The 25,321-nt window shown below is 43.1% G+C and overlaps 1 protein-coding gene across 2 annotated transcripts in view; it reads right to left on the minus strand.

Moving 5' to 3' along the window:
* The window catches only part of SLC6A11 (solute carrier family 6 member 11), a 276,818-nt gene that overhangs the window by 100,677 nt on the left and 150,820 nt on the right, over window positions 1-25,321 (minus strand). For both annotated transcript variants that reach the window (XM_074958192.1, XM_074958193.1), the window contains one exon: window positions 9,975-10,109. In XM_074958192.1, the coding sequence (XP_074814293.1) occupies window positions 9,975-10,109 (135 nt within the window). The remainder of the gene's footprint in view (window positions 1-9,974; window positions 10,110-25,321) is intronic.

The following is a 25,321-nucleotide window of genomic DNA, read 5'->3' on the forward strand; positions in this document are numbered from 1 at the left end:
TTTTTTTTCCCTCCTGCTGGTAATAGCTCACCTTAACTGATCACTCTCGTTATAGCGTTCATGGTAACACCCATTGTTTCATGTTCTCTATGTATATAAAATCGTCCTACTGTATTTTCCACTGCATGCATCCGATGAAGTGGGCTGTAGTCCACGAAAGCTTATTCTCAAATAAATTTGTTAGTCTCTAAGGTGCCACAAGTACTCCTGTTCTTTTTGAAGATAATAACCTGAAACTCAAAAACTATTGGACCAATTTCCTAATGAAGCACTGGAGGTTTAAACAGTATTTAAACATATACAGTATTTATGTCAAATTTGCTTCCACTTTGAACATTTGCTTTACCTGAAGAGTAAGCTATTATTCTTATTTATGACTGTTCACTGAGCACCAAAACATATAGCTAAATAAAGACATGGTCCCAGCTCGGAACAGTAGGGACACGGGCGACAAATGGGAGAAACATGAGATCATGAGTTATCTTTGTACTACATCACACATCTGGTTGCAGGTTTTGTTAAGGTTGTGTGTGCATGTGCATGTTATGTTACTTTGGTATTAGTTAATTGCTGTGAACTCGTATCTTGGTGGTTACATTTTATATACCACGTGTTTGTGTGTGCCCATATGGATAGACATGTACACATGTAGATATATACAGTAGAACCTCAGAGTTACGAGCAACAGAATTACAAACTGACCAGTCAACCACACACCTCATTTGGAACCGGAAATATGCAATCAGGCAGCAGCAGAGACAAAAAAAGAAGCAAATACAATATAGTACATTACTGTGTTAAACATAAACTAGTACTAATAATATAAGGGGAAGTTTTAAAAAGATTTGACAAGGTAAGGAAACTGCTTCTGTGAATATTCCATTTAAAAGCAGCATTTTTCTTCTGTATAGTAAAGTTTCAGAGCTGTTTTAAGTGAATGTTCAGTTGTAAACTTTTGAGAGAACCACCATAACGTTCTGTTCTGAGTTACGAACAACCTCCATTCCCGTGGGATTCATAACTCTGAGGTTCTGCTGTATTTCGCTTACATATACATACACACATGTTGTGAGTAATATTTTTTACTTGTGAATATATTTTTACACATTCCCTCCAATCCACCCAAATATTTATTGTGATTTTTTTTTTAATTTCCGGACTAACTGAATTTCCCCTTCTCTTTCCTTCCTGTCACCGCCTCCCTCCATACTCTGGACTTTTCTGTCAATCTCACCTTCTGATATTGCCAAGTACAGTCCTTCTGGGTCAGCCCCACCACCAGGCTCTCAGACACATTTTACAACAAAGAATCCACTTGCTATTCACTGGCGTTGTAGCATCCATCAGTTCTACCTGTCTGCTTTGCATTCCTATGTCTTCCTTGTTCATTCTGCTGCTCGTTACAGAGTATGAGAAGGTGCAGAGGCTTTGATGCATGGAGCAGAGCAGCAGTGGGGCAGAGAAAAATACCAATGAAAGTCAACTGGGGGCATTGGAAGCTATTGGCCCCCTTCCCCTCACCACATGGCCCCCTCTTATCAAATGTGAGACTGAGACAAGGGCTGTTCATTCTATAAACAACTCTGTTTTATTGCAAGATATATAACTTCCCATCACTCAAGAAACATCAGATGAATTTTAAAACTCATTCGAGCTGCACTGAGACAGTTCAGGTCCTGTAGATGTATCTAAGCTGACACCTGTCCTCTTCCTAAATACTTTGCCCTGCCATTCATTTATTTTCATATGCATGACATTTACATGTATTTAAATGCGAGGGAGATTACAAACTGCATTCCCTCCTCATGGACAAGTATAATAATGCACAATACACTCCCAAATCAAGGGTTAATTAAATTTGTTCAGCATTGTAGGACGCATTTATTGTTCAGAGACGGTTATGTGACTCTAGATATGCTGACATACTCCTCCCTAAAGATACTGTTCTCAGCTAATTTCTATAATGAATATTTTCATAAAAATAATAATAGCAATTAGAATGAATAAAACAGCAGGTGGACAGCCAATAATTAACACACAAGCATACAGTAAACAAGTGGTGTTTGTTTTTCTCTGCTTCTCTTATTTTAGGAATCATCAGCTTTAGTGCTAATGTAAATTGCTAGGGTAAGATGTGTGTCATAAGATAAAGGACCAAATGGAGCCAGGCAATCTTGAGTTCTAATCCCAGCACTGACACTAACTCCCTCCATGGCCTAATTTTTCAAAAGTGGCTAGTGATTTTCAGTGGCCAAACTGAGATTTAAAGGGCCCTGATTCTCAGAGAGTAGGTGTTGAGCTTCAGATTTCAAGGGGACTACTCCGACGCTTAATGTTAAGTGCATCAGGGCCAGAGTGCTCAGTATCATGTTGGCCTGCACCCTATTCCCTCTTCTACTTTAGCTAGAACTCCTTGCAATTCTTGTCCATAACAGATATAGAGTCAGAACATGTGTGGATGGTCACCAATACACATTTTGTTACTGATGCCTTTACATATAGGAGATACAGAGTTTTTAAAAAAGTTTTAGACTCTGATCTACTGCTTCTCAAAACAAAGGCTTCACTGAAGTACCAATTCTTGTTCAATATAGCAGGGCCTACGGTTTCATTTAATTACACATACCCTGCCCATGGAGCACAGCTTACTACCTAACTGAAAGAAAAATTAATGGGAAGAGTATCATTTTGTGCCTATTAAGGCATTGAGTCTATCGTTATTGTCAGTGATCGCTGTCTGAATACAACAGTGCACGTTTGGTGACGTAATGGCTGTTGGGATCAGTAATGGACTGCAAAAATTTTTCCCAGCGTTGCCAGCCTCTACTAGAAGCAGGTTTCAGAGTAGCAGCCATGTTAGTCTGTATTCGCAAAAAGAAAAGGAGTACTTGTGGCACCTTAGAGACTAACCAATTTATTTGAGCATAAGCTTTCGTGAGCTACAGCTGTAGTGAAGTGAGCTGTAGCTCATGAAAGCTTATGCTCAAATAAATTGGTTAGTGTCTAAGGTGCCACAAGTACTCCTTTTCTTTTTACTAGAAGCAGTATCCAAAGTTGTCTGACAGCTGGTGGAATGAGCTGGTGGTCTCAGCCCAGTTCCCAGTGTCCGTGTCTATAGCCTCTACCACAGTTGTCACCTTTTCTGGCAGATTCAGCAGAGAGTTTTCAGACTTAATTGATAACACAGACCAAACTACCCTCTTCTTTCCCAGAAGCAACCCCTCCAACTCAAGAATTAAGGGCTTGTCTACAGTTAACACGCTACAGTGGCACAGCTGCATCGCTGTAGCACTTCAGCGTAGACACTAACTACATTGACAGGAGGGGGTTCTACCATCGGCAAAAGTAATCCACCTCCCCAAGAGGCAGCAGCTAGGTCTTCAGAAGAATTCTTCTGTCAACCTAGCGCTATCTACATGGGGATTTAGGCTGACCTAACTACGCTGCTCAGGGTGTGGATTTTTCACACCCCTGGCCATTGTAGTTAAACCAACCTAATTTTCTAGTGTAGGCCAGGCCTCAGACACATTAGCAGGAGACTGTGAAGCAGTTAATAGAGAACTGACACCCCCAGGGCTTTCACTGCAGCCCTTCACATTGGCACTCAAAATTCACCTTACTGGTGTTTATTTAAGATGGTTAATCAGAAACTGCAGCTATTTGAAACCTGAGATAGAGACCTCCCCTCCCACACCTTTACTACAGCCATTTAGATCAAACCCCAGCACTATTCCATGGGACAGAGAACCCATATTTTGGATCTGTTAGAAGCTCTGCTGTTTACATATGCTTGTCTCTTTCTAAAGAAACACCTGAGCAACTGGACATCAAAGCCAAGGAATGCTCAGGGACAACTGATAATTAAATGGCCATAAATTTCATTAACGCAGAGTTAACATTGCCCCGTGCTGGCTAGTGGTCTTCCAGCATGTGGAGAGTGGCTAAACTTACACCTCTGAAAACCAGGAAATACAGAGTTAAGCTACATGCCACCCACCCCACAATGCAACCTGATCTCCTCCCCCTAGAGCTGGCAATAGCCACTGGGAATGGTTCAGTAAGGGGAGGGGATGCCATAATCAGTAGACAGGAGGAAGTTCTGAGGGTATGTGCTGTTACTCGAGTTGTGCTCCACAGATTTGAATTCCATCATTTATCTGCATGCATTCCAGCTGTGCTCACTGTGTTAGGTGCAGCTGTTCTGAATGGTGGAGGGATTAGATGGAGCAGCTTGGCAGATCAGTGACTGTAATATGAGGCGAGATGCATTTGTACCTTGTGGGATCAAGTGTGTGTCATTTGAGCACTGAGTTTTGTAGATCACCTCCACAGAGGTGTAGACAAGTGTTCTCTCACTGTGGGGATTGTCAGCTGTCTGGTGGCATACAGGACAGTGGTCTCCAGGGCTTAGTGAAGACAATGTCTCAGAAGGTATCTGTAAGGGTAGAGTGCTAGTGTGTGTATAACTGGCATACTGGGGATTGCTCAAAGAGGACAGAATTAAGGTTGCGATGTGGGTGTGGCTTGTACCTTAACGTGTCATTTCCTGGTTTTCAGCAATGTAAGTTTAGCCACTCTACATCCTGGAAGACCACTAACCATCACTGGGAAACCTTCACTCTGGGTTAATTAAGTTTAGGAGCCCTTAATTTCCTTGCTATTTAAAAAAAATGATTTCTCAGCATCCCCATTTTCCACAGTCCAACTCTCCCACTCTTCTGCCTCTGGCTCCTTGGCAACAATTCAGCTAGCTACAGAATGCACTGGCTGCACATTATCCTGCCCCTTCATCATCTTCTCGTCTCCCCTCTCTCTGTGCAGCACAGCCTGCTTCTCCCTCCCCAACCATCCCTTGGCACCGAGATGCAGGCATCAGCATGAATCATAGAATCATAGAATATCAGGGTTGGAAGGGACCCCAGAAGGTCATCTAGTCCAACCCCCTGCTCGAAGCAGGACCAATTCCCAGTTAAATCATCCCAGCCAGGGCTTTGTCAAGCCTGACCTTAAAAACCTCTAAGGAAGGAGATTCTACCACCTCCCTAGGTAACGCATTCCAGTGTTTCACCACTCTCTTAGTGAAAAAGTTTTTCCTAATATCCAATCTAAACCTCCCCCATTGCAACTTGAGACCTGCAGGTGGAGGAACAGGGTAGAGGATGCAGGAACAGTGCAGGGATTAGTATGGAGACAGTGAGGACAGATGTGGGAGGAGGCATGGGAGGAAGGATGGCTCAGTGGTTAGCGCTTGGGACTGGGGAGATCTGGGTTCAATTCCCTGTTCCATGACTGACTTCCTGTGTGACCTTGGGCAAGTCACTTAGCTCTTCTTGCCCCAGTTTCCCATCTGTAAAATGGGAATGTACTATCCTAATTTCCTAGTGCAGACCAGGCCTCAGAGAGACATAGAGTGGTCCATTCATTTGTCCAATGAGATGTTCTCAGGTAAATGAGAACACCCCATGGAAATGAATGCTGCCTGAAACAATACCTCTGAAAGGTGTGACCGGCTCCATTCATCTCAGTGGATAGTCTCACCCCCCCTTCCCAGTGCCCTGTGGTATACGTCAGACATGCCCATTCTCAGCTCCTCAGCACACTGGTTTTGGTTTATACACCAAGCATGCTGTTCTCAGCTCCCCATCCAGATTGGCAGGACCCCCCAGATCATGGCATACAGGAGCCAGGAAGAGGGGCTTAGACTACTCTCCCGCAAGGGTCAGCCCTTCCTGCAAGACCCCAGCTCACATGGGGAATAGAGAGAGGGGCTCAGACCGCCCCTCCAAGAGAAGCAAGGCCCCCAAGATCTTGGCACACACTCAGGGGTCAGAGAGAAGGGATCATCAGACCCCCCCCCCAGTATCCCAGCACAAATGGGGGAGGGGATAATGTGGGGCTGACAGGCCCTTGTGTTTCCCAACTCAGCCAGCCATTCACCCCATATTCCCCCTTCCAGTATCTCCTCCCTCCCCATAATCTCTCCTTGCCACAACGGAAAACCTCTTCTTCTATTTCTCCCACTTCTCCACCCCCTAATCCTCCCTCCCCTCTCTGCATTCTCGTAACCCTCACACTCCCAGTGCTGCTCCCATCCCCACCTGTCCCTCACTGCTCCCATCCCCACATATTCCCTAGCTCTGCACCAAACAAGTTATAAGAATCTAAAAAAGTTCTGAGCCCCTCATGCTAGGGGGCTGCCTATCAGGAATGCCTTGACTATTAGCACACTCAGGTCCATTGTTCAGGAAACACAATTACATTATCCTAATTTTTTCATCTTTCCTCTAGTTAATCAATGCTAGTAGATTAATCCACATTTTGCACTTGTCTTTACTGAATTTCATCTTTTAGATCAATTCTCCAATTCTCCAAGATCATTCTGAATTCTAATCCTATCCTCCAAAGTGCTTGCAACTCCTGCCAGATTCATGTCCTCTGCAAATTTTACAAGCATACTGTCCGCTCTCTCATCCAAGTAATTAATGAGGTCAATGTAGAGTGACTGAGATCAGTTGGGGGACAGTCAGAGCCAGAGTTTGAGTCCCAGATGCGCACACAGAAAAACTGATTTGATAAAATGCTGGATTCTTTTCAGAGGACAGTATCCCAGGAACTCCTTGCTCAAATGACCTCAGATTGGGCCCACAAACAATACCCAGCACCTTGATGAGGCACAGGAAATTGAAGGACAATCCAAATAAGTATTTAGAACATTTAGAGTCATCCTTTAAACCGAAAGTGCATCTGAATCTTAACTAAAGCAGAGCTGGCACTCTGCTATGACAATGTAAAAGTGTATAAGCTTTACAGATAGAAGGAACAAAAGATGGCATTTTCAGAGCATGAGGACCCAGCCATACTGAAAAGATAGAATATAAAAATGAGGTAGAGAACTCAGCACTTGAAAGCTCAGAGGAACTGAAAAGACAGATGAATAGCTGCTTAGAAAGCTATAACAAACCATGGAATGCAAATCACACAAAGACAAAAGATGCAAGAACTTCAAACTAAACTGCGCCTTGAAGAGAAACTTAATTTATTTAATCCACAGTAAACATACTTGGCACTGTGGTTCAAATACTGCTCTCCTAACACAGAAACACAGTAGTCTCCCTGGAACGGTACTTAAGCAGACTTCCAGCTGAAGAGGAAAACAACCTTTACGAGCACACATGCATTATACTTGGAAATTGTGGAGTAAATCCAAATAAACAAGAGTAAAGACAAAAACTGGAAGCACGAATGTGAAGTTTAGTCCCATCAATTTCCTCTTGCTCCTTTGAAAAAGATTCCATAATTATCTAGTTTATGGCATTTTGTTTCACAATGCAAGAATTTCATACGTTGCAAACATTCATTAATTATACATTGCCATTAATATGCATAGTGTCAGCATCTCTCCTATTCTTTGACTACTAAAAAGGCTGCAACCAAAGGAGCACTTCCGAACTGGATGACACTCCAAATTCCATTTTAAACACTCCATCCTAGAACTGACCGGAGGACAACAATTCCATCCCATGACAACTTTCGAGGTTTCTGGTTTTGTTCTGCATTAGAAAGGAAACAAAACCTTTCAAATGCTTTTGTGGAATGGAATTATGTGAAAACATCTGGTTTTGGCTTGAAAGTTGGGCTTTTACTTTGGGTCCCTCTCTTGGGAAGTGGCCAGAGATTTCCATGAGGACCCCAGAAACCTTCCCCATCCCAGTCGATACTTCTCTGGGAAACGTTCTGGCTTTGACAATACAACATATTTCTTTAAAAAAACTATGTTGTCAAAAACTTCCAACCCACTCCACTCCATTACACCATCTTGCCATATTTCTCATTAGATCTCAGTCTCAATTTCGCCCTTTTCTCCTAGTCTATAAGGAGGGGTAGGGGCTGCATTTTTAAAATAATGCGGGATGAAGCATAGATATAGATTGATTGCGATCACTTTGCAATGGGGGGAAAGTTCACGTGTGAAAGTGTAACACTGAATACTCCCCTCCCAAGACATTCTAAACAGAGCCTAGATACACACAGCAGAGTGGGAGACAGACTACTGGGCCACACGTGTCTTTTAAGAAGGTTCCCTGCGTTTCAAAGGCTTCCTGAGAACCATAACACCATGTGTGCCCAGCAATTACCATGGCAACAGTGGGTTTCTTTACAAATGGAAATGGTATAGCAAATAGGCATGTAAAAACCCCTTGTAAACTGACAAACAAGCTACTCTTGCCCTGGGTTAAAAGAGCTTGCACACACCCTCTTTCTATTAATTTTTTCCATGAATAAACAAGGGATGGGGGACGTGTGTTCACAGTGGCATGTGAGAAATCCATGTACATGCACAAATCCTGTTAACAGGCCTCCCATGCACCCCTTGGAAAACAGAAGCAGCAATGTTTAAGCAGCATGCCTGCCCCCTCTCCTCATTAGATTTGTGCAGCCCTGGTGGTTGGTAACTCTGGCTCCCTGAGGAATTCGACACTGGGGGAAAGTCATTGTGATGTATTGCCGGAGAAGAATGCAGAATGTGCACTCATTATTAAGACTCTTTGAATAACATCAGTTGTCAAAAATATTCAGGAAGGCAGAACAATGCTAATCAAAGCTGGACAAAGCAAACTTTTCAAGTTCTCAGATAAACATTTGACAGTCAGATTTGTGAACTGACTTTCAATTGAGCAAGCTTACTAAAGTCATTGCAATATATGGGTCTATTATACGTGGTGGAGAACTCAGAGAACAAGGAGACCAGAACTTCATGGGACCCTAACAGTTTTCTCAGTTAGTCCACCCTCTTTTATCGGACAAATAGGCGTGTCAGATTTTATTTCTGTTGCTCTCCCTTCACCTCCCAATCACTTGTGCTTAGAATAGCAAGAAGTATCTACTTTCAGTAACAAGAAGTTCAAAATCGGCAACTCGATCTATTTTTCCAAATGTCTTTAAATGTGACTGTCCCATTCTAGTTGTAAGTTCTTACCTAGCCATACTATTTCATTAGGATGATTTTTCCATGCTTCAGAAGCTACAGGGAAATAACTTGAAGGCTCATTGTGTTGTCATGTCAAAACATACTTTTGCTGAAAATGTTTTACAGTTCACCGGACAGAGGGGAGTACTTCAAAAAATGAACGTTGACAAATAGTACCAAACCTCTTTTTCAACTCCATTACATCTTTGGGTCCATCTAATGTCATAACCACCTCCAGGAGTAACATAGTCTAATGTTTATTATGCTGTCAACCCTGGTAAGTGAAGCGCTGTCTGCAACCTGCCAGCTATGTAGAGCTGTGTCATTTTCTCTCTTAGATACCAGGCAAATGACATTCATAATTGTTATGTTCCGCTAATCTGTCATCGAGGTCTCAGTTTAACCCAGCATTTATATGATGATCTCTGCTTTGGAAGTGACTCAAAAGGCACACTCTCTTCTTTCAAGAATTTATTGCTGCTTTAAAATGTTTAGAGATTTTTCATTCTTCTATGCCGCTTTATTTGCAAAGATACCAAATATGTCAACCCATTTTTATTGTTTTTTAATTTTTAAAAAGAGAAGCGGATTGTCTAAACCATTCCACGGAGGTTTATTATTTGGAATACACACTAATGGTGCACAGTGTCAAAAATGCTCAGTCTTTGTCAAACTCTGCTCCCATTGATTTCAGTGGGGGCAGAATTAGGCCAGTGTTGAACACTTTTGAAAATCCAACTGTGACATGCTAAGGTACCTCTAAAATGAACATAAACAAACGACCCCTCTACCCCTCCACACACACAACTACAGTATACTACAACTACTACAAATAATTATTTTTAATGCCGTTGGGAATTTCAAATTGAAACGCATCTATATACAATCTGCTGTATTTTTGTGTTCCAACTTTGAATGCAATGAAAAATTGGAAGCACCAAAGATTTCCACCTCAGAGATACAATGAACACAGAGCAAGTTTTGAACATTAGTTATTTGATCCTACCTGTGGGTCAGACAATCGGGATAGGTCAGGATACAAGTAGAATTTTATTCCTTCAGAAGCGCCTGGTAATGTTACTCCTCGAACCAGAAGAATCAATAGCATGACATACGGGAACGTAGCTGTTACGTATACCACCTAGCGAGAAGAAGTAAAACATCAGAAAATGTGTTTTTTTCCCCAAACAAAAACAAGAAGAAGGTGGTATTGTTTCTCTAGTAGTAATCCAGATATAAATACCCGCACAATCTTATGCACCCCCTGAGTGATACTTTGAGACCTCATACCCTTACTGGTCTTCTGCAGAGGGAAGAATTTCATCCCCAAGCATATTCCTTCTTCAGAAATTTAGGCTTGGCAGGAAAATGGGCAAACACTTAATCACAAAGAGAGCTGGGCGAATAATGGATTTTTCAGTTCACTGGCAATTCTTGGGGGTGGGGTGGGGGAATAGAAAAAAATTAATTTGGAGTCAAAAAGATTTTTGTTTGTTTGTTTGAAATTTTGGAAAAAGCAAAGAGTTGAAAAAATTATTTCAGGTCAAACAAAATGTTTTGTTTCAATTTTGACCATTTTAAAACATTATTGACTTTTTTAAAAATACTATTAAAGGACATTTTGAAACAGAAAGTCAATTTTTGCACTGACAATACTGAAATGAAACATTTCAATTTTTTATCTTTTTTTTTTTAGCGTTTTTGTTTGTTTGTTTTACTGAAATATTTTGGTGAATTTGCAAACTGTTGCTGAATCTGCCTTTTTTGAGAAAAAAAAATGGTCAAAAAATTTCGCCCAACTCCAGTCACAAACATTGGTTGGGACATTCTCTCCAAGTAAGTTACTGTGGCTCACTACAGAACAATTAAACGAGATATGGTACAGTAGAGAAATGAATTGACTTGCCGGAAAATAATGTGCTGTATTACATGTTAACTATGCAGCAGCCTATATTGGAAACAATGTTACTCTTATTACTGGTACTAAATGTGTTTGGAAAAGTGAGAACAATAGTATAACCAAGGGAAGAAAATGTGGATTTCCCCCCCGCCCCCACCTCTCTCTCTTCAAGAGTCTTATACAGTCTGGGTTTTTTTGCAATAAATTACTGAACACAGATCATGAGAAATCACAACCCATACAAGTAGCTGATTAATTGGTAAAACAGGTATAATATTTTCCTGTGAACAATCAAGTCTCTAAAACCCACTTCTTCAAACAAACCCACTGTGGTAGGAATGTGCCTGCCCCATAGCAACCCTCCCTCCCCTGGCCATCTGGGGCTCTCCAGGAATTCTCTGCCTCAGTTTCCTTCCCAGAGGTGCATCTCCTCAGTTCTCCACTCACTGGTCTGTGAGAGAGATGTGACTCGCCCTCTGGCCAAGTTACAAACAAAACTTGACACTCTCTTCCTCCTCAATAAACCCACACCCTCTCTCTGCTAACCTGCCATCCTGGGCAGTATTTTGGCTTATATTTGTTTGTTTTGTTCCATTTAGATGATAAGATCTTTGGGCATGGAAAGTATCTTGTGTCTGTAAAGCACTATGTATATTTGCACAGCAACACGTGTTTTATAACAAAATCATGCCAAGCTTTTGCTTCGAGATTTGAAGAATTCTGTGTAATCCTCCTACAAAAGGTAAAGTTAAGAATGAGTTTATAAATGAAGCTTCCAGGACACAGAAATACCTCCAGTCCTGAGCTTTAAGGCAATGCGGTAAGCTATACAATGAGACAAGCACAGCATCACTCCCTGCGATGTGCACGGGGCAGCTCCAGCACCATCATAGAAATGTAGAAATGTATGGCTGGAAGGGACCTTCAGAAGTCATTGATTCCAGTTCCCTGCTCTGAAGCAGGACCAAGTAAACCTAGATCATCCCTGACAGGTATCTGTCCCATCTGTTTTTAAAAATCTCCAGTGACCAGAGATTCCACAACCTTTACTGGGCAGCCTGTCCCAGAGCTTAACTACCCTGAGTTAGAAAGTTTTTCCTAATATCTAACCTAAATCTCACTTGCTGAGGATTAAGCCCATTACTTCTTCTCCCACCTTCGTGGACATGGAGAACAAGTGATCCCCATCCTCTTTATAACAGTCCTTAACATATCTGAAGACTGTTATCAGGTCCCCACCTCAGTCTTCTCCTTTGTCAAGACAAGACGAAACATGCACAGTTTTTTAAAAAAACTTTTCCAGGTAGGTCAGGTTATCTAAACCCTTTCGTTATTTTTGTTGCTCTCTTTTGGACTTTCTCCAATTTATCCACCTCTTTCCTAAAGTCTGGCACCCAGAACTGGACACAGTCCTCCAGCTGAGGCCATCTTCCTGCCCTCTCATCCACCTTCCCTTAGACTCCTCTCCATGGCTCCAGGGTCTGCACTGAGACACAGGATGGAGGCTGAGCAAGCCAAAGAGAAGGACTGGGAAGAGCAGCATTGGGGGCATGGGGCACACATGTTACCTGTCTCTAGTCCCATGGACAGCTGTATTATGTTCTCCATGAAGTCACCCTTAGAGGTCTTGGGGGTGATGGCTGGAGGGCGTCCAACAGAGCCACACTGCCACATGGGAGAAGGCAACGAGGGCCAGAGCCTGTGTGGAGGCACAGGGCCTCTGCTTGAATGGTCGAGGCCTCCTGGAGATTGCTTAGGATCTCTCAGGTTTGAGAGAGAGAACTGCAGCCTTTTCAATTTGGGGGTGGGTTCTCCAAGAGGGGATGATTCCCTCTGCAGGAGGGGACGATCTGGGCCAACGATGGCTGTTTAATTATTTAATCACGATGTCAGCGTAATAAATTCCTCTTAAACAGGCATGGCCCAAGGTCTGATCAAAGCACTAGGAGACTGGGAATCCTGAATTCTAATCCCGGCATTGACACTAACTCACTCTGTGGCAGTAAATTACTCAGGCATAGATTTTGAGACGCGACTAGTGATTTTGTTGCCTCAGACTTGGGGTGCTCACACAGAGACAGAATGGGCCTAGTTTTCAGAAAGTGCTGATCATCCAACCCCTAAAAATCAGTCCGCTTCCATGTGTCTCAGATTGGGCATCCAAAAACGGAGTTTCTTAAAATCACTAATCCTGTTTGAAAATGTAGGCCATGTCTTCTGCCTCAATTTCCTCTCTGTAAAATGGAGATGACACTAATACCCCCCTGCCTTTCAGAGGAATGCGTGGATTAATTAAGGATTCAATAAAAATGGAAAGCCTTGTTCACGTGCTAAGTACGGTTACTGTTCACTATTGATGGAGAAGCCATCTCCCAGGACCAAGTGATTCAATGTTCACTAACCCGGTACTTCAAAGGGACAAAATTCCATACAGCTGGTTTTTCATAATGAGGCTGACAAATAAAAGGAATAAAAGGAAATAAGGATGAAATGCAGTGAATGAGACTGATCCTGCAGCTCTCTCCTGGCTTCAGCGACAGCTCAGTGCATGGAGAGGCTACAGGATCTAGCCCAACAAGGTTTCTGTGCTTTTTTGTGTATTCATTTCTGCAATTTCAGTCTCTGTGCACTGCATTCCCTTCCCTCCTCTCTCCTAAAATTAATGGCTGCTGTTAATACCAATAGTCACTTAATCAGGTCAAATGGCTGACGCTGGGGTCACTGTACCTGAATTGAAAGAGTAACATTTTCTTGCATCCTGCTTCATTATGTCATATTACTTCACAATCTGTCATCTCATGCAGCCTGCCATTGCACCATGTCATTTTACATCAGCATGCAGACTGCCCTTTCAGACACATAGATATTCTTCCCAGGGTGCATCAGCCTATCTTCGCTATACACACAGTTTTCCACTGAGGATGCAATTACAGCTCCGATAAGTCTGAGCTGCAAGGAGGAGGAGAAGGAGCCATAGAAATTCATACTTCCACAGGCAAGGGAGGAGAGAAGAGAAGATCAGCCAAGGATACCTCTGCATAACAGCAGTGCAGTTATCACTCCCCCATACAGCCATCCTGGCATGGAGCGTAAAACCCCAGAGAATTGCCTTGCCTTGCCCTGCCCAGAAATGCCCTCACTGGGGCCTCTGGCATTGCTGAATGTATTGGAAACCTCACCCCCAGCTCCTTGATTTTCAGTCCCTAAGAGCCAAAATACGGCTGTACCTGTGCAGCAGCATTAAGGAAGGGAGGGCTCTCTGAGGTCTCTCCTCCCCCTACTACTGCCTTGCAGGGAGCAAGGTACATAGCACATCATTTCTACCACATGCCTATGAATCCAATCCAAACCACAGGTAAGAGGATAAAGAAGAGGAGTGCTGATAAGAGCAAGGCCTGTGGACAGGTGGGAAGGATCTGAGGTGTTTACAGGCTGTGGCAGCCCTTTGTGCCAGTTGGTATTGCTATTAAAATAAGAACAAGGGCGACTTTGGCACTCAAAGCGATGGAACTGTTGGATTTCCGAGCTCTTTTGGGCTGAAATGGCCAGTGAAAGATGCTGGATTTGTGTGATGTGCTGAAATGGGGACTGGGATAGGAACCCCCCAAACTTAGTTCCATTACAGGCTGTCGTCAGATTTTCAGCTTGCATCTCCAAGCCTGCTGAGCCCCTGGACTCCTTGGGGTTCCTGTTTTGGAATTCTCGTTATGTTCTTGTTTATCATGCTGTACAGCACCCAGGGAAGTGACAGGGGGTGGCTTTAGAAATCAAAGTGTTGTTATTATCATCATCACATCTGTAGGCATTAAAAGTTTGCCTGAAATTGTTTTCTTTTCTTTCAACACGTCAAACCAATCTGAATGTAAATGTGAACACAACTGTTTCTAATTACGTTGAACCCTGTTTTAATTGACTTTAATTGCTTGGTGTGTTAATTAGCATGTCGATGCTCGGAAGGCTTTTTCCATCTCTCAGCGATGTCGGAGCCATGCTGGTGTCTGAGCACTTGGGAGCAAACTAAACGTTTCTGACACACCTGTGTCGGCACCAAGTTCTTTTATTACAATATGACAAAGGGCCAGAGTGACAAAGGTATTGAGGTACCCAAAGATGCAGTTAGGCACCAACTGGGATTTTTAAAAGCTCTTATGCAGGTTGGGCGCCTAACGCCCATTGAAAATCAATGGAACTCAGGTTGCGTCTACACACCTCTGCAGTGCAGACTACAGGGTGTGTGTGTGTGAACTGCTGGGTGCACCAGCATGCTGCGCTGTAACTCCCCTGCACGCAGGGCTGGATTTACACCTGACGTGCCCTCCACCCCCAGCCTACAGCTGACCTTCATGTTTTCTGTAAAAAATGAAACTTTTAACCCACTTTTAACTTTTAGGAGCCCCTAGGCATGTGCCTACTGTGCCGAATCGGAAATCCGGCCCTGCCTGTGTGGGCACTGCTGGTGCGAACTGAAAAGTACCTCATTTGTGTTAACATAGTCCTCTGGACTAGCTACCTTGTTGCACCAGCAGTGTCCACATGGGGCATGCGCTGCAATTTACACCCCCGCAGTGTGCACTGCAGGGCCATGTAGACAAGCCCTTAGGCTCTGAAGTGCCTGTATATCATTTGAAAATGTGTCTTGGGTTCCTAAATTGCGGAGGCTTAGATTTTTAAAGGTATTTAGGCATCTAAAGACTTCAATGGTAGTTAGATACACAACACCACATTTTTTAAAGGTATGTAGGAGCCTACTGGAATTTTCAAAAGCGTCTGGGAGCCCAACACCCATTGACCTCAATGCTTTTTAGGCACTTACAAGCTTTTGAAAATCCCACGAGGCACCTATCTGCACCTTTAGGTGCCTAAATACCTTTGAAAATCTGGTCCTCAGCGACTCAGAAAATTTTACTCTAAGTGAAAAGCTAGTCTTTGGGATGGCCAGACGAACAACCACCGCACACAGATTGTGATGCAGCAGGTTCAACTTGTGAGAGATGGCAATAGGGAAAACTAACCCCAGGAGGAAACATAGATTATCTGTTGAGAGAGAGGAAGCAGCACTTAGCACACTGAATTTAGCCACACAGCCAGAAAAGTTAAAAATAGACTGCTCAGGCCGCAGCTACAACAGAACATGTCAGCTTGATGTTCACATGCTCCATCACAACAACTTTTATCAGGAAGAATCTAAAATAGGGAACTGGCTGCAGTGAACTTTAATCCTGTGCTTCGCTCTTGCTGTGACCACAGCTGAACTGCCCTTTGGTGGGGAAGGAAGAATTTTCATACACTGGCGAGTTTCATTACCTCTTGTCACCACAAGATAATACAATTACGTTCCTATGATGTCAATTACATTAAAACTTCAGATGGTTCCAGTTGCTTCCTGTGTAGATCCTTACTGGCCATCACTGCAGGTTGGATGGTACAGAACACAAAACAAAATGCCAGATCGTGGGAAATGAGATTGTCTGAACTGCATTCTGTGTTTTATTTACACTGTAATACAAGGCTCTTTACAAAATGAAAGTGTTCAAGTTCGCTTAGGCCCAGATTTTTAAACTTATTTAGGTGTTGCTGCCTGCAGCATTGCAATGCCTAACTGATTCAGGTGCCTACATCTCATTGGCAGGGCAAGCTCCCCCATCAATATGCCTCAACCTGGCTTTTGAGAGATGCACCTTTCCGGGCAACGTAGTGGTTCAGGCTCCCTGTCTACTGCGTCCTTCCCCGCTCCTGCGAATGCCAAAAAGGGGTGCCAGTTAGCGCTCTTTGTGGCGTACTGTAGATACCTCTCCTCTTATACTTGGATTGACACTACTAACGTATTTCACACCGACTACTGAACAGTTGGCAACTGGTGATGACCTTCAGCGCTTGTCTACACAGGGAAATGGCCCAGCAGAACTATAGTGGTACAATTATACCCCTAGAATTATACCCAGTATAATCATAGAATCATAGAATCATAGAAGATCAGGGTTGGAAGGGACCCCAGAAGGTCATCTAGTCCAACCCCCTGCTCAAAGCAGGACCAATTCCCAGTTAAATCATCCCAGCCAGGGCTTTGTCAAGCCTGACCTTAAAAACCTCTAAGGAAGGAGATTCTACCACCTCCCTAGGTAACGCATTCCAGTGTTTCACCACCCTCTTAGTGAAAAAGTTTTTCCTAATATCCAATCTAAACCTCCCCCATTGCAACTTGAGACCATTACTCCTCGTTCTGTCATCTGCTACCATTGAGAACAGTCTAGAGCCATCCTCTTTGGAACCCCCTTTCAGGTAGTTGAAAGCAGCTATCAAATCCCCCCTCATTCTTCTCTTCTGCAGACTAAACAATCCCAGCTCCCTCAGCCTCTCTTCATAAGTCATGTGCTCTAGACCCCTAATCATTTTTGTTGCCCTTCGTTGGACTCTCTCCAATTTATCCACATCCTTCTTGTAGTGTGGGGCCCAAAACTGGACACAGTACTCCAGATGAGGCCTCACCAGTGTCGAATAGAGGGGAACGATCACATCCCTCGATCTGCTCGCTATGCCCCTACTTATACATCCCAAAATGCCATTGGCCTTCTTGGCAACAAGGGCACACTGTTGACTCATATCCAGCTTCTCGTCCACTGTCACCCCTAGGTCCTTTTCCGCAGAACTGCTGCCTAGCCATTCGGTCCCTAGTCTGTAGCGGTGCATTGGATTCTTCCATCCTAAGTGCAGGACCCTGCACTTATCCTTATTGAACCTCATCAGATTTCTTTTGGCCCAATCCTCCAATTTGTCTAGGTCCTTCTGTATCCTATCCCTCCCCTCCAGCGTATCTACCACTCCTCCCAGTTTAGTATCATCTGCAAATTTGCTGAGAGTGCAATCCACACCATCCTCCAGATCATTTATGAAGATATTGAACAAAACCGGCCCCAGGACCGACCCCTGGGGCATTCCACTTGACACCGGCTGCCAACTAGACATGGAGCCATTTATCACTACCCGTTGAGCTCGACAATCTAGCCAGCTTTCTACCCACCTTATAGTGCATTCATCTAGCCCATACTTCCTTAACTTGCTGACAAGAATACTGTGGGAGACCGTGTCAAAAGCTTTGCTAAAGTCAAGAAACAATACATCCACTGCTTTCCCTTCATCCACAGAACCAGTAATCTCATCATAAAAGACGATTAGATTAGTCAGGCATGACCTTCCCTTGGTGAATCCATGCTGACTGTTCCTGATCACTTTCCTCTCATGTAAGTGCTTCAGGATTGATTCTTTGAGGACCTGCTCCATGATTTTTCCAGGGACTGAGGTGAGGCTGACTGGCCTGTAGTTCCCAGGATCCTCCTTCTTCCCTTTTTTAAAGATTGGCACTACATTAGCCTTTTTCCAGTCATCCGGGACTTCCCCCGTTCGCCACGAGTTTTCAAAGATAATGGCCAAGGGCTCTGCAATCACAGCCGCCAATTCCTTCAGCACTCTCGGATGTAACTCGTCCGGCCCCATGGACTTGTGCACGTCCAGCTTTTCTAAATAGTCCCTAACCACCTCTATCTCCACAGAGGGCTGGCCATCTCTTCCCCATTCTGTGATGCCCAGCGCAGCAGTCTGGGAGCTGACCTTGTTAGTGAAAACAGAGGCAAAAAAAGCATAAGTCTAAGTCCCTGTGTGGACACACTATTCCAGAATGAAAGTGATTTTTATTTCTTTATTTTTGCATATCTTTTGTTGCACAAAAATAGTCACTTTTATTCCAGAATAGAGTGTCCATTCAAGGAGTTATACCGCATAACTCTAGGGGTATACTTATATCACTAGAATTCTATTCGTCAATTTCCCCATGTGGACAAGCCCTAAGATGCTACCAGTCTGGGCTAGATTTACACTAAGAACCTACAGGAGAAGGGTCCAGATCCCATTATCATCAACTCCTGCACCATCCTGTCCCCCCCCCCAAACTTATTTATTTTATAAATTCAAACTCCTTTCCAAACCACTAACTGTTGCAGATAATTATACCATACTGTGACATAGTGCAAGATTTTTCCCTTTCCAATATTAACATGTGCAGCAAAACTGTCAGTTTTGAATATGACGACGTTTGAAAGGGTTTTTTTGCTTATTGGGAAATCACACACAAAAATGGAGAGAACCAGCCAAACATCTAACTTCACTATTTGCATTCTCTATGTTGCCGTTTTATTCACCATCATCTGCTTTTATCTGGGTATGTTTATCCACAGAGAGCAATCTGCTGCAGAATTGTGTTGTGAACCATTCTTAATCAGACTGCTTACAAATGTAGATTTTTTTTCTTCCTAAACTCTGATGAGTCATACATGATTGCAAACAGTTTCTCTTGGAGTAGAATGCAGTACAAATACCAAGCAGGTAAGAAAAGTGACAGTAATGGGCTCAGAGAGAGGAAGATTATACATCAGAGATGGGAAAAATTCACTTTGAGTTTAAGATGGTGAGCTAGAAAATAAAGGCCAGCAAAGGACATTCACTGAAATTACATAAGAAACTTGTTAACTGTGCAATGTTCAGAAAAAGCAAAAACTTTCTACGTGTGCCGTGACATCATCAGAGAAAGATGCACAGATGCTAACACTGCACTATGCATGGATTATTGGCTGTGAGGCCACAGTGTCTCTCAGAAGTTACAGGAGATGAACAGGGAAACCACGATTTTGGTCAGTGCTGCTGACCAGGGCTGGTTCTAGGAGAGGGCAAGAGTGGCAGTCACCCTGGGCACTAACTTCCAGGGGGCATCATGTCACTTGTGCTGCTCAGGTGGGTGCTCATTTGGTTTGCTTGGCTGCTTGGGGTTGGGGGTCCATCCTGGATGGCAAAATGGCTAGAGATACTCTTGCTGATGACTGAGACTCTGATCCTGCACCAAAAATCTTGTGGGCACTGGGAGTCTGCCAGCACAATCCCAGCTGCAGATCCTAGGTTAAAACTGGAATGGTATGAAAAGGCACTAGGGGAGGACAGTGACTAGGCACTGGAGCTAGAACCCAGCCAACAACATGTAGTGAATTATGTATTTGACCAATTAACTTGTTTTGTATTAATGAATTTTCTATAAATAGCATACAATTTCCCCAAATGTATGTTACTATAAATTATTTCCCAAATAATTTCTGCCTACTGGTTTGTCTGTAGTGTCCACAGGCTGCTAAAATCATGATCAAATGTCTTTCTAAAAGATGTGAAACTGTAAGTATTTGATATTCAAGCTATGGTGGTCAGTTTTGATTGACCCCATAGATCACATAGTGTATTCCTAACTTGCATTTACAAATTCAGACTTAATTTTGTATGTATATTCTTCAACAGTTGGTTAAAATTCACTGTTTTGACAAAGATTCCTGCCACCAAACTTGTTCACTAGAATATACACAAAAAGCAAACATAAAAAAGGACACACACGGTTAGAGAGATTTCCCTGCAAACTTGAACAAACTTATCTGACTTTTTTGTGTGTGCAGTGTTTGCCTCACCTTCTAATCATAGCATTTCCTCCTTAATAAAGAAAAATGTTGAAAGGAGATGATGAGATTCTAATGAGGATCAGTTCATGCATTATTCATGCCTCAGTAATATCCAATATATTAAATGTTCTACTATGGATTTTCCATATTTAAAAGAAAGGAAAACTATACACGTTTTTACTATTATGTCATGGTAACATGAAAAAAAAAATCCATGACATAAGAAAACAGAAATGTTGGCAAAATGAGACACTTTTTCTAGGTTGCTGCTACCAAAGATGCTGATAAAATAATTTTCAATTGTTTATTAAGGCCCAAATGTATGTCATTGTGCATGCAAAAATGCATCTGTATAAACTACATGAACAATTAATCGCACACACAACTGTGACAATTGTGATAATTGTGCAGGTAAATAGCCAATTATATATCTAACTGGCCTTTTGCATGTACAATTACCACAATAAATGAAGAACCACAACAAATGTGCACTCAGATTACACTCATGCATTTTGCAAATGCAATTTTGAGCATGCAGTTCTAAAGAAACTGGGCAGAAAAATGCAGCTCAGCTGGAGCCTTGAAGCTCAGATCTGAATCTATTGTAGTTTCAAACTTTCCTCTAGTTCTGGGGTGTTCATAGGTCATGTTCCATTTGGGTTCAATAAAGAAACAGATCTCTGTCAAACTCAGAGTAGCTGGAAAGCAGACCCAGGGCTCTTCTGTGGGGTGAATTCTAATTAAAACAGCCACCTAAGTGAGGCAGCTCACTATAAGCGGAGTAGGTTCCACAGGAGACAGGTAACTACACAAAACTGCTCTACCTAGTGGACAATGTTATAGGTCAGCATTAACTCCTGGGGAACTTGTTCCCCAATTTTACACAGGGGTTAGCCAGTGGATCTACGTAGTAACAGACCTACTAGCCATATCCCCAAAACATTCATGTAGTCATATGGATGGAGTCTGCTCTGAAAGACTTCGAACTTCCCCGTGATGGATCCAGTGTACTTTCTTACCTGTTCAGTGGGACCACACTGCTTCGGTTTCCTACCAGGCCGTACATACCCAAAGAGGAGAATTGGTAGATTATTCCCTAGATGATAAATATTTCGGGAGGTAACTCAGGAACAAAATATGTTGCCCTTGATCCCTTACCCAACGAGTGGCATTGACCCTGCATATACCTTGTATATTATTAGCACAAGGGCTCCAGTCTTTATTGATTTACAGGTTTTCATTGGCTTCTGCTGGCGCAGGCCCTAGCTGAAGACCGGTGGTGAAAGGTCTGCCCGGAGTGGGGTGGGGAAAGTCAAAACAGTGCAAGGTCCCCAGAACGCCTGGTTGACCTCGGATCATCCGCACAGCACCAAAATGGCCAGGAGGGTGCCTGACTGAGAAATTAAGGGATATGTGCTGACCCAGAGCATGCCTCAGGCAACCTCGTCTGCTTCAGTGAAGCCCCAACAGTGACATAAATCTGTCAGAATCTCTGGGGAGGGCATCAGGCCATACACCAGGTGTGAGCTGCCCTGTGACGCCAGTCTTCAGTACTGCACAGGGTGCAACTTCCATCCCTACACACATGCCAGCAGGAATCAATGAAGTGCTCCCCAGTCCCCAGTCCTTAAAAATTATATTTTGAAAAAGTGGCATTTAGTGGACACCTATCTCAGGAACCACTGTCATCAAAGAAAGCCAGTGAATATAAAAGGCATGCGTACAGCTGATTGCAAATACTAATCTGCCCCAGAGGGAATTACTAATTTGTTAAACTATTGTGCTCTCTCAAACGGCAGGTGCTCTTAATGCAAAACCTGTGGAGCAAAAGAACATCTGTGGTGTAACATTTCTAATTTCAAAATGGAAGATGGATGTGGCCTCTAGCAAGAGGAGCCATCATACGTTGGCAGGCAGGTATAGATCTATCAGTGTAAATAAAAAATAAATCACACCACTGTAAGCTCATTAGTAGCCCTGGCACCCACAGGGGTTTTAACCTGGAAGGGCTACTCACTTAAATTAAAAATGATCTCCCCCATAAATGAGTGTGTGGACGTTTTACTGTAGAGTGGCATGTGAAATGCTATTCATAGGTGCCCTACAGATGCAATTTATTGCATTTCCTAAAATCTACTGTACAAAGAGGAGGAAATGCCAACTACTATAGTTATGGGCACGGAAGAGGAGGATGGGTATGAACGGAGATGCAACAACAGCAAGTTTCATCTGCTATCTTGGAAAAGCTCAATAATTCAAGCAAAGCTGAAATGTTTAAATATGGAGAACCGCCATCAAGCAGGAAATCATCACAGCCCCAAATACCTCAAAATCAAATTCTGCTACTTAAGCAAGTAAAAGTCAACTTGAAATCCAAGGGATGAATTTTAAATATCAGTTGGGACTAATAAATCAGTTGACTGTTGTTTTTTAAATGGTCTTTAAGGGTCTTTAAAAAGTACAAGCTCTTCTAAACCAAAGCTGTTACTAGGCCAAAAGCTTCCAGGATTTCCAGATGCTGAGCTCAGTTACACCTATGCAGAGAGACCAGTATCTAGCCTAGACAGCTTTTAACAGGGGCTGTGGTTCTGGACAGGGCTGGTAAAGAACAACCCCAGCTATCTCTACTAGTTCGACTTTCAGCTAGAATTTACAATGGGCCAAACTCATCCCTCAATATCACCAAGCAAATTTTCAGTCTTCAGTGGGGTTACACAGATGAATATGAGGGACGAATTATGCAGCATGTGAGTTTGCTTTCTAAAGGCCAATTTTACCACTGGATGTGCACATGCAGCCCCCACTGAACTCCCCCGAAGGCAAAGCTCTGCCCTGGCTGTCCTAGCTGGAAGCAGGTTTAAAACCCATGAACAGATTCTCTCTTCACAGAATCACAGAGTTGGAAGGGACCTCAGGAGGTCATCTAGTTCAACCCCCTGCTTAAAGCAGGACTAATCCCCAATTTTTGCCCCCGATCCCTAAATGGCCCCCTCGAGGATTGAACTCACAATCTAGGTTTAGCAGGCCAATGCTCAAACCACTGAGCTATCCCTCCCCCCCAAAGGTATGTTTGCCTCCCTGTCAAGGAATTGAACCCCTGTCTCCTGCGTGACAGGTGGGGATACTAACCACTATACTAACGAGGAATTTGCTAAATCGTGCCCTACAAATTGTGCTCCTCTTCCTTTGATTAGGCAGCACTAAAGGGAACTGCTTGCATCTCCTCAACCAGCATAGAGCACTTCCCCCCGCCCCCAGCATGGAGATGTTTGGGGAGGTATCACAGCCAGAGCTGCTGTGGCTCCAGCTATTCCCAAAAGGTGGAGGGTCTTTTGGGAGTCATTGCCAACTGACATAGGTTAGTTTAAGCCCCAGGCTATGCTAACCTAGTCAGGGGCTTTAACTAAGGTGGAGCCAGTAAGCCACAACAGTTTTCCCCTTCACCCTACCTCTGTGCCAAGCGGGCCCTGGCTACAGCACAGGGCATAGCCAGTTTATTTTTGAATGAGAGCGGGACTTAGTTAGCAGAACACATAAATACGTTTTTGTCCCGGTATATCATTTTCATATTTTTGGTCTAAATACAAATATTAAAAGCCTGAACCATCAACATTTAAAGAGAATTTTCTTTGCAATTCTGCATCAGCCACAATCCCATGTTCAGCCTCTCTCTATATAGTCCATCAATCTTCTCAGCAATCAGACTGACATCCAGTGGTCAGTGTTAAAGTCTCAGCACTCAAAAGCCATTACCACTATCCTGTGAGATACCACAGCGTTTCTTAATACTTTAGAATAAGAAATATCTCACAAGCTGCTGTGCAGTGAGTGCTGGTAAAGGGTAATATTTTAATGTCACCCTCTGTAGATAACACAGACATCACTGCAGTATCTCAGAAATCCACTCCCTCTGCATTTTCTGCGATCATGAAATGGGGTTGTGTGTTGAGATAATTCATGCTTTTACATCATAATATGCAATCTATCTTTTATTATTTAAAGAAAGGGCATTCACTTGTCTACCCAAAGGAGGAAATAAAATTGGTCTTGTTTCTTCCTCTTAGGAATCCAGGTCCTTTTCACCTGTTCACTGTTGTGAGATGTATTTACTGTAAAATGTTTGCAATCACAAGTGTATCTTCAATAGCTTCACCACTTAAAATATAAACAAATATCCTCGTCTCCCTCCTTCCTTTGCATTTCAACTCCCTGCACCTATTACATTAACCATAGTATTCTTGTGGATCACACCTTTATTACGTCAATGGACTGTCTGAAAAGTACCTCCATTAGTACAGCAGTTGTTCCCAATTGCTCAATCACCTATGCCCTGGTTGCTGAACTTCCCAACCTGAGCGAAGGGCTAGTAAGATGCAGAGTAAATATGAGGAAAGGAAGGTCTTGTGGTTAAGGCATTGGGCTAGAATTCAATATGGTTTCAGCTCCCAGCTCTGCCAAAGATTTTCTGTTCACCCTTGGGCAACTCACTTAATCTCTTTGTGCCTTAGTTCCCCTGGAGATGACACTGCTCCCATCTTCTGTCTGTTTGGCTTATTTAGATCGTAAGCTCTTTGGGTCACACACAGACTCACACTACATGTCTACATAGCAGCTTGCACAACAGGGCTCTCTCTGACCTTGGCTGGAGGCTCTAGGCAGTAGAAGCATAATAAATAATAACACTGTATAGCATTGAATGTCTGCTACTTCAGATAACAAGGCACGTACCTGCCACCCACAGGAAATGTGGACATTTTACCCCAACTTCAAGAAATATTAAGTTATGTCTCACTTTGTGTGATCCATTGAAACAGCAGAGCCATGTGTGCCCCTGTAAAGTGCCATATAGCACGATCGTATATGCTTAGGACCTGCTGTCGATTTTTCAACGTAGGTATTTTCCAAGTGCTCAGTAGAAGGGAGTAGCAGGGGTTTTGTGGCCACCACATCACTCTGGGAGTGCCAAAT

The sequence above is a fragment of the Natator depressus genome, chromosome 7 (assembly GCF_965152275.1).
Source record: "Natator depressus isolate rNatDep1 chromosome 7, rNatDep2.hap1, whole genome shotgun sequence".
Classification (NCBI taxonomy): domain Eukaryota; kingdom Metazoa; phylum Chordata; order Testudines; family Cheloniidae; genus Natator; species Natator depressus.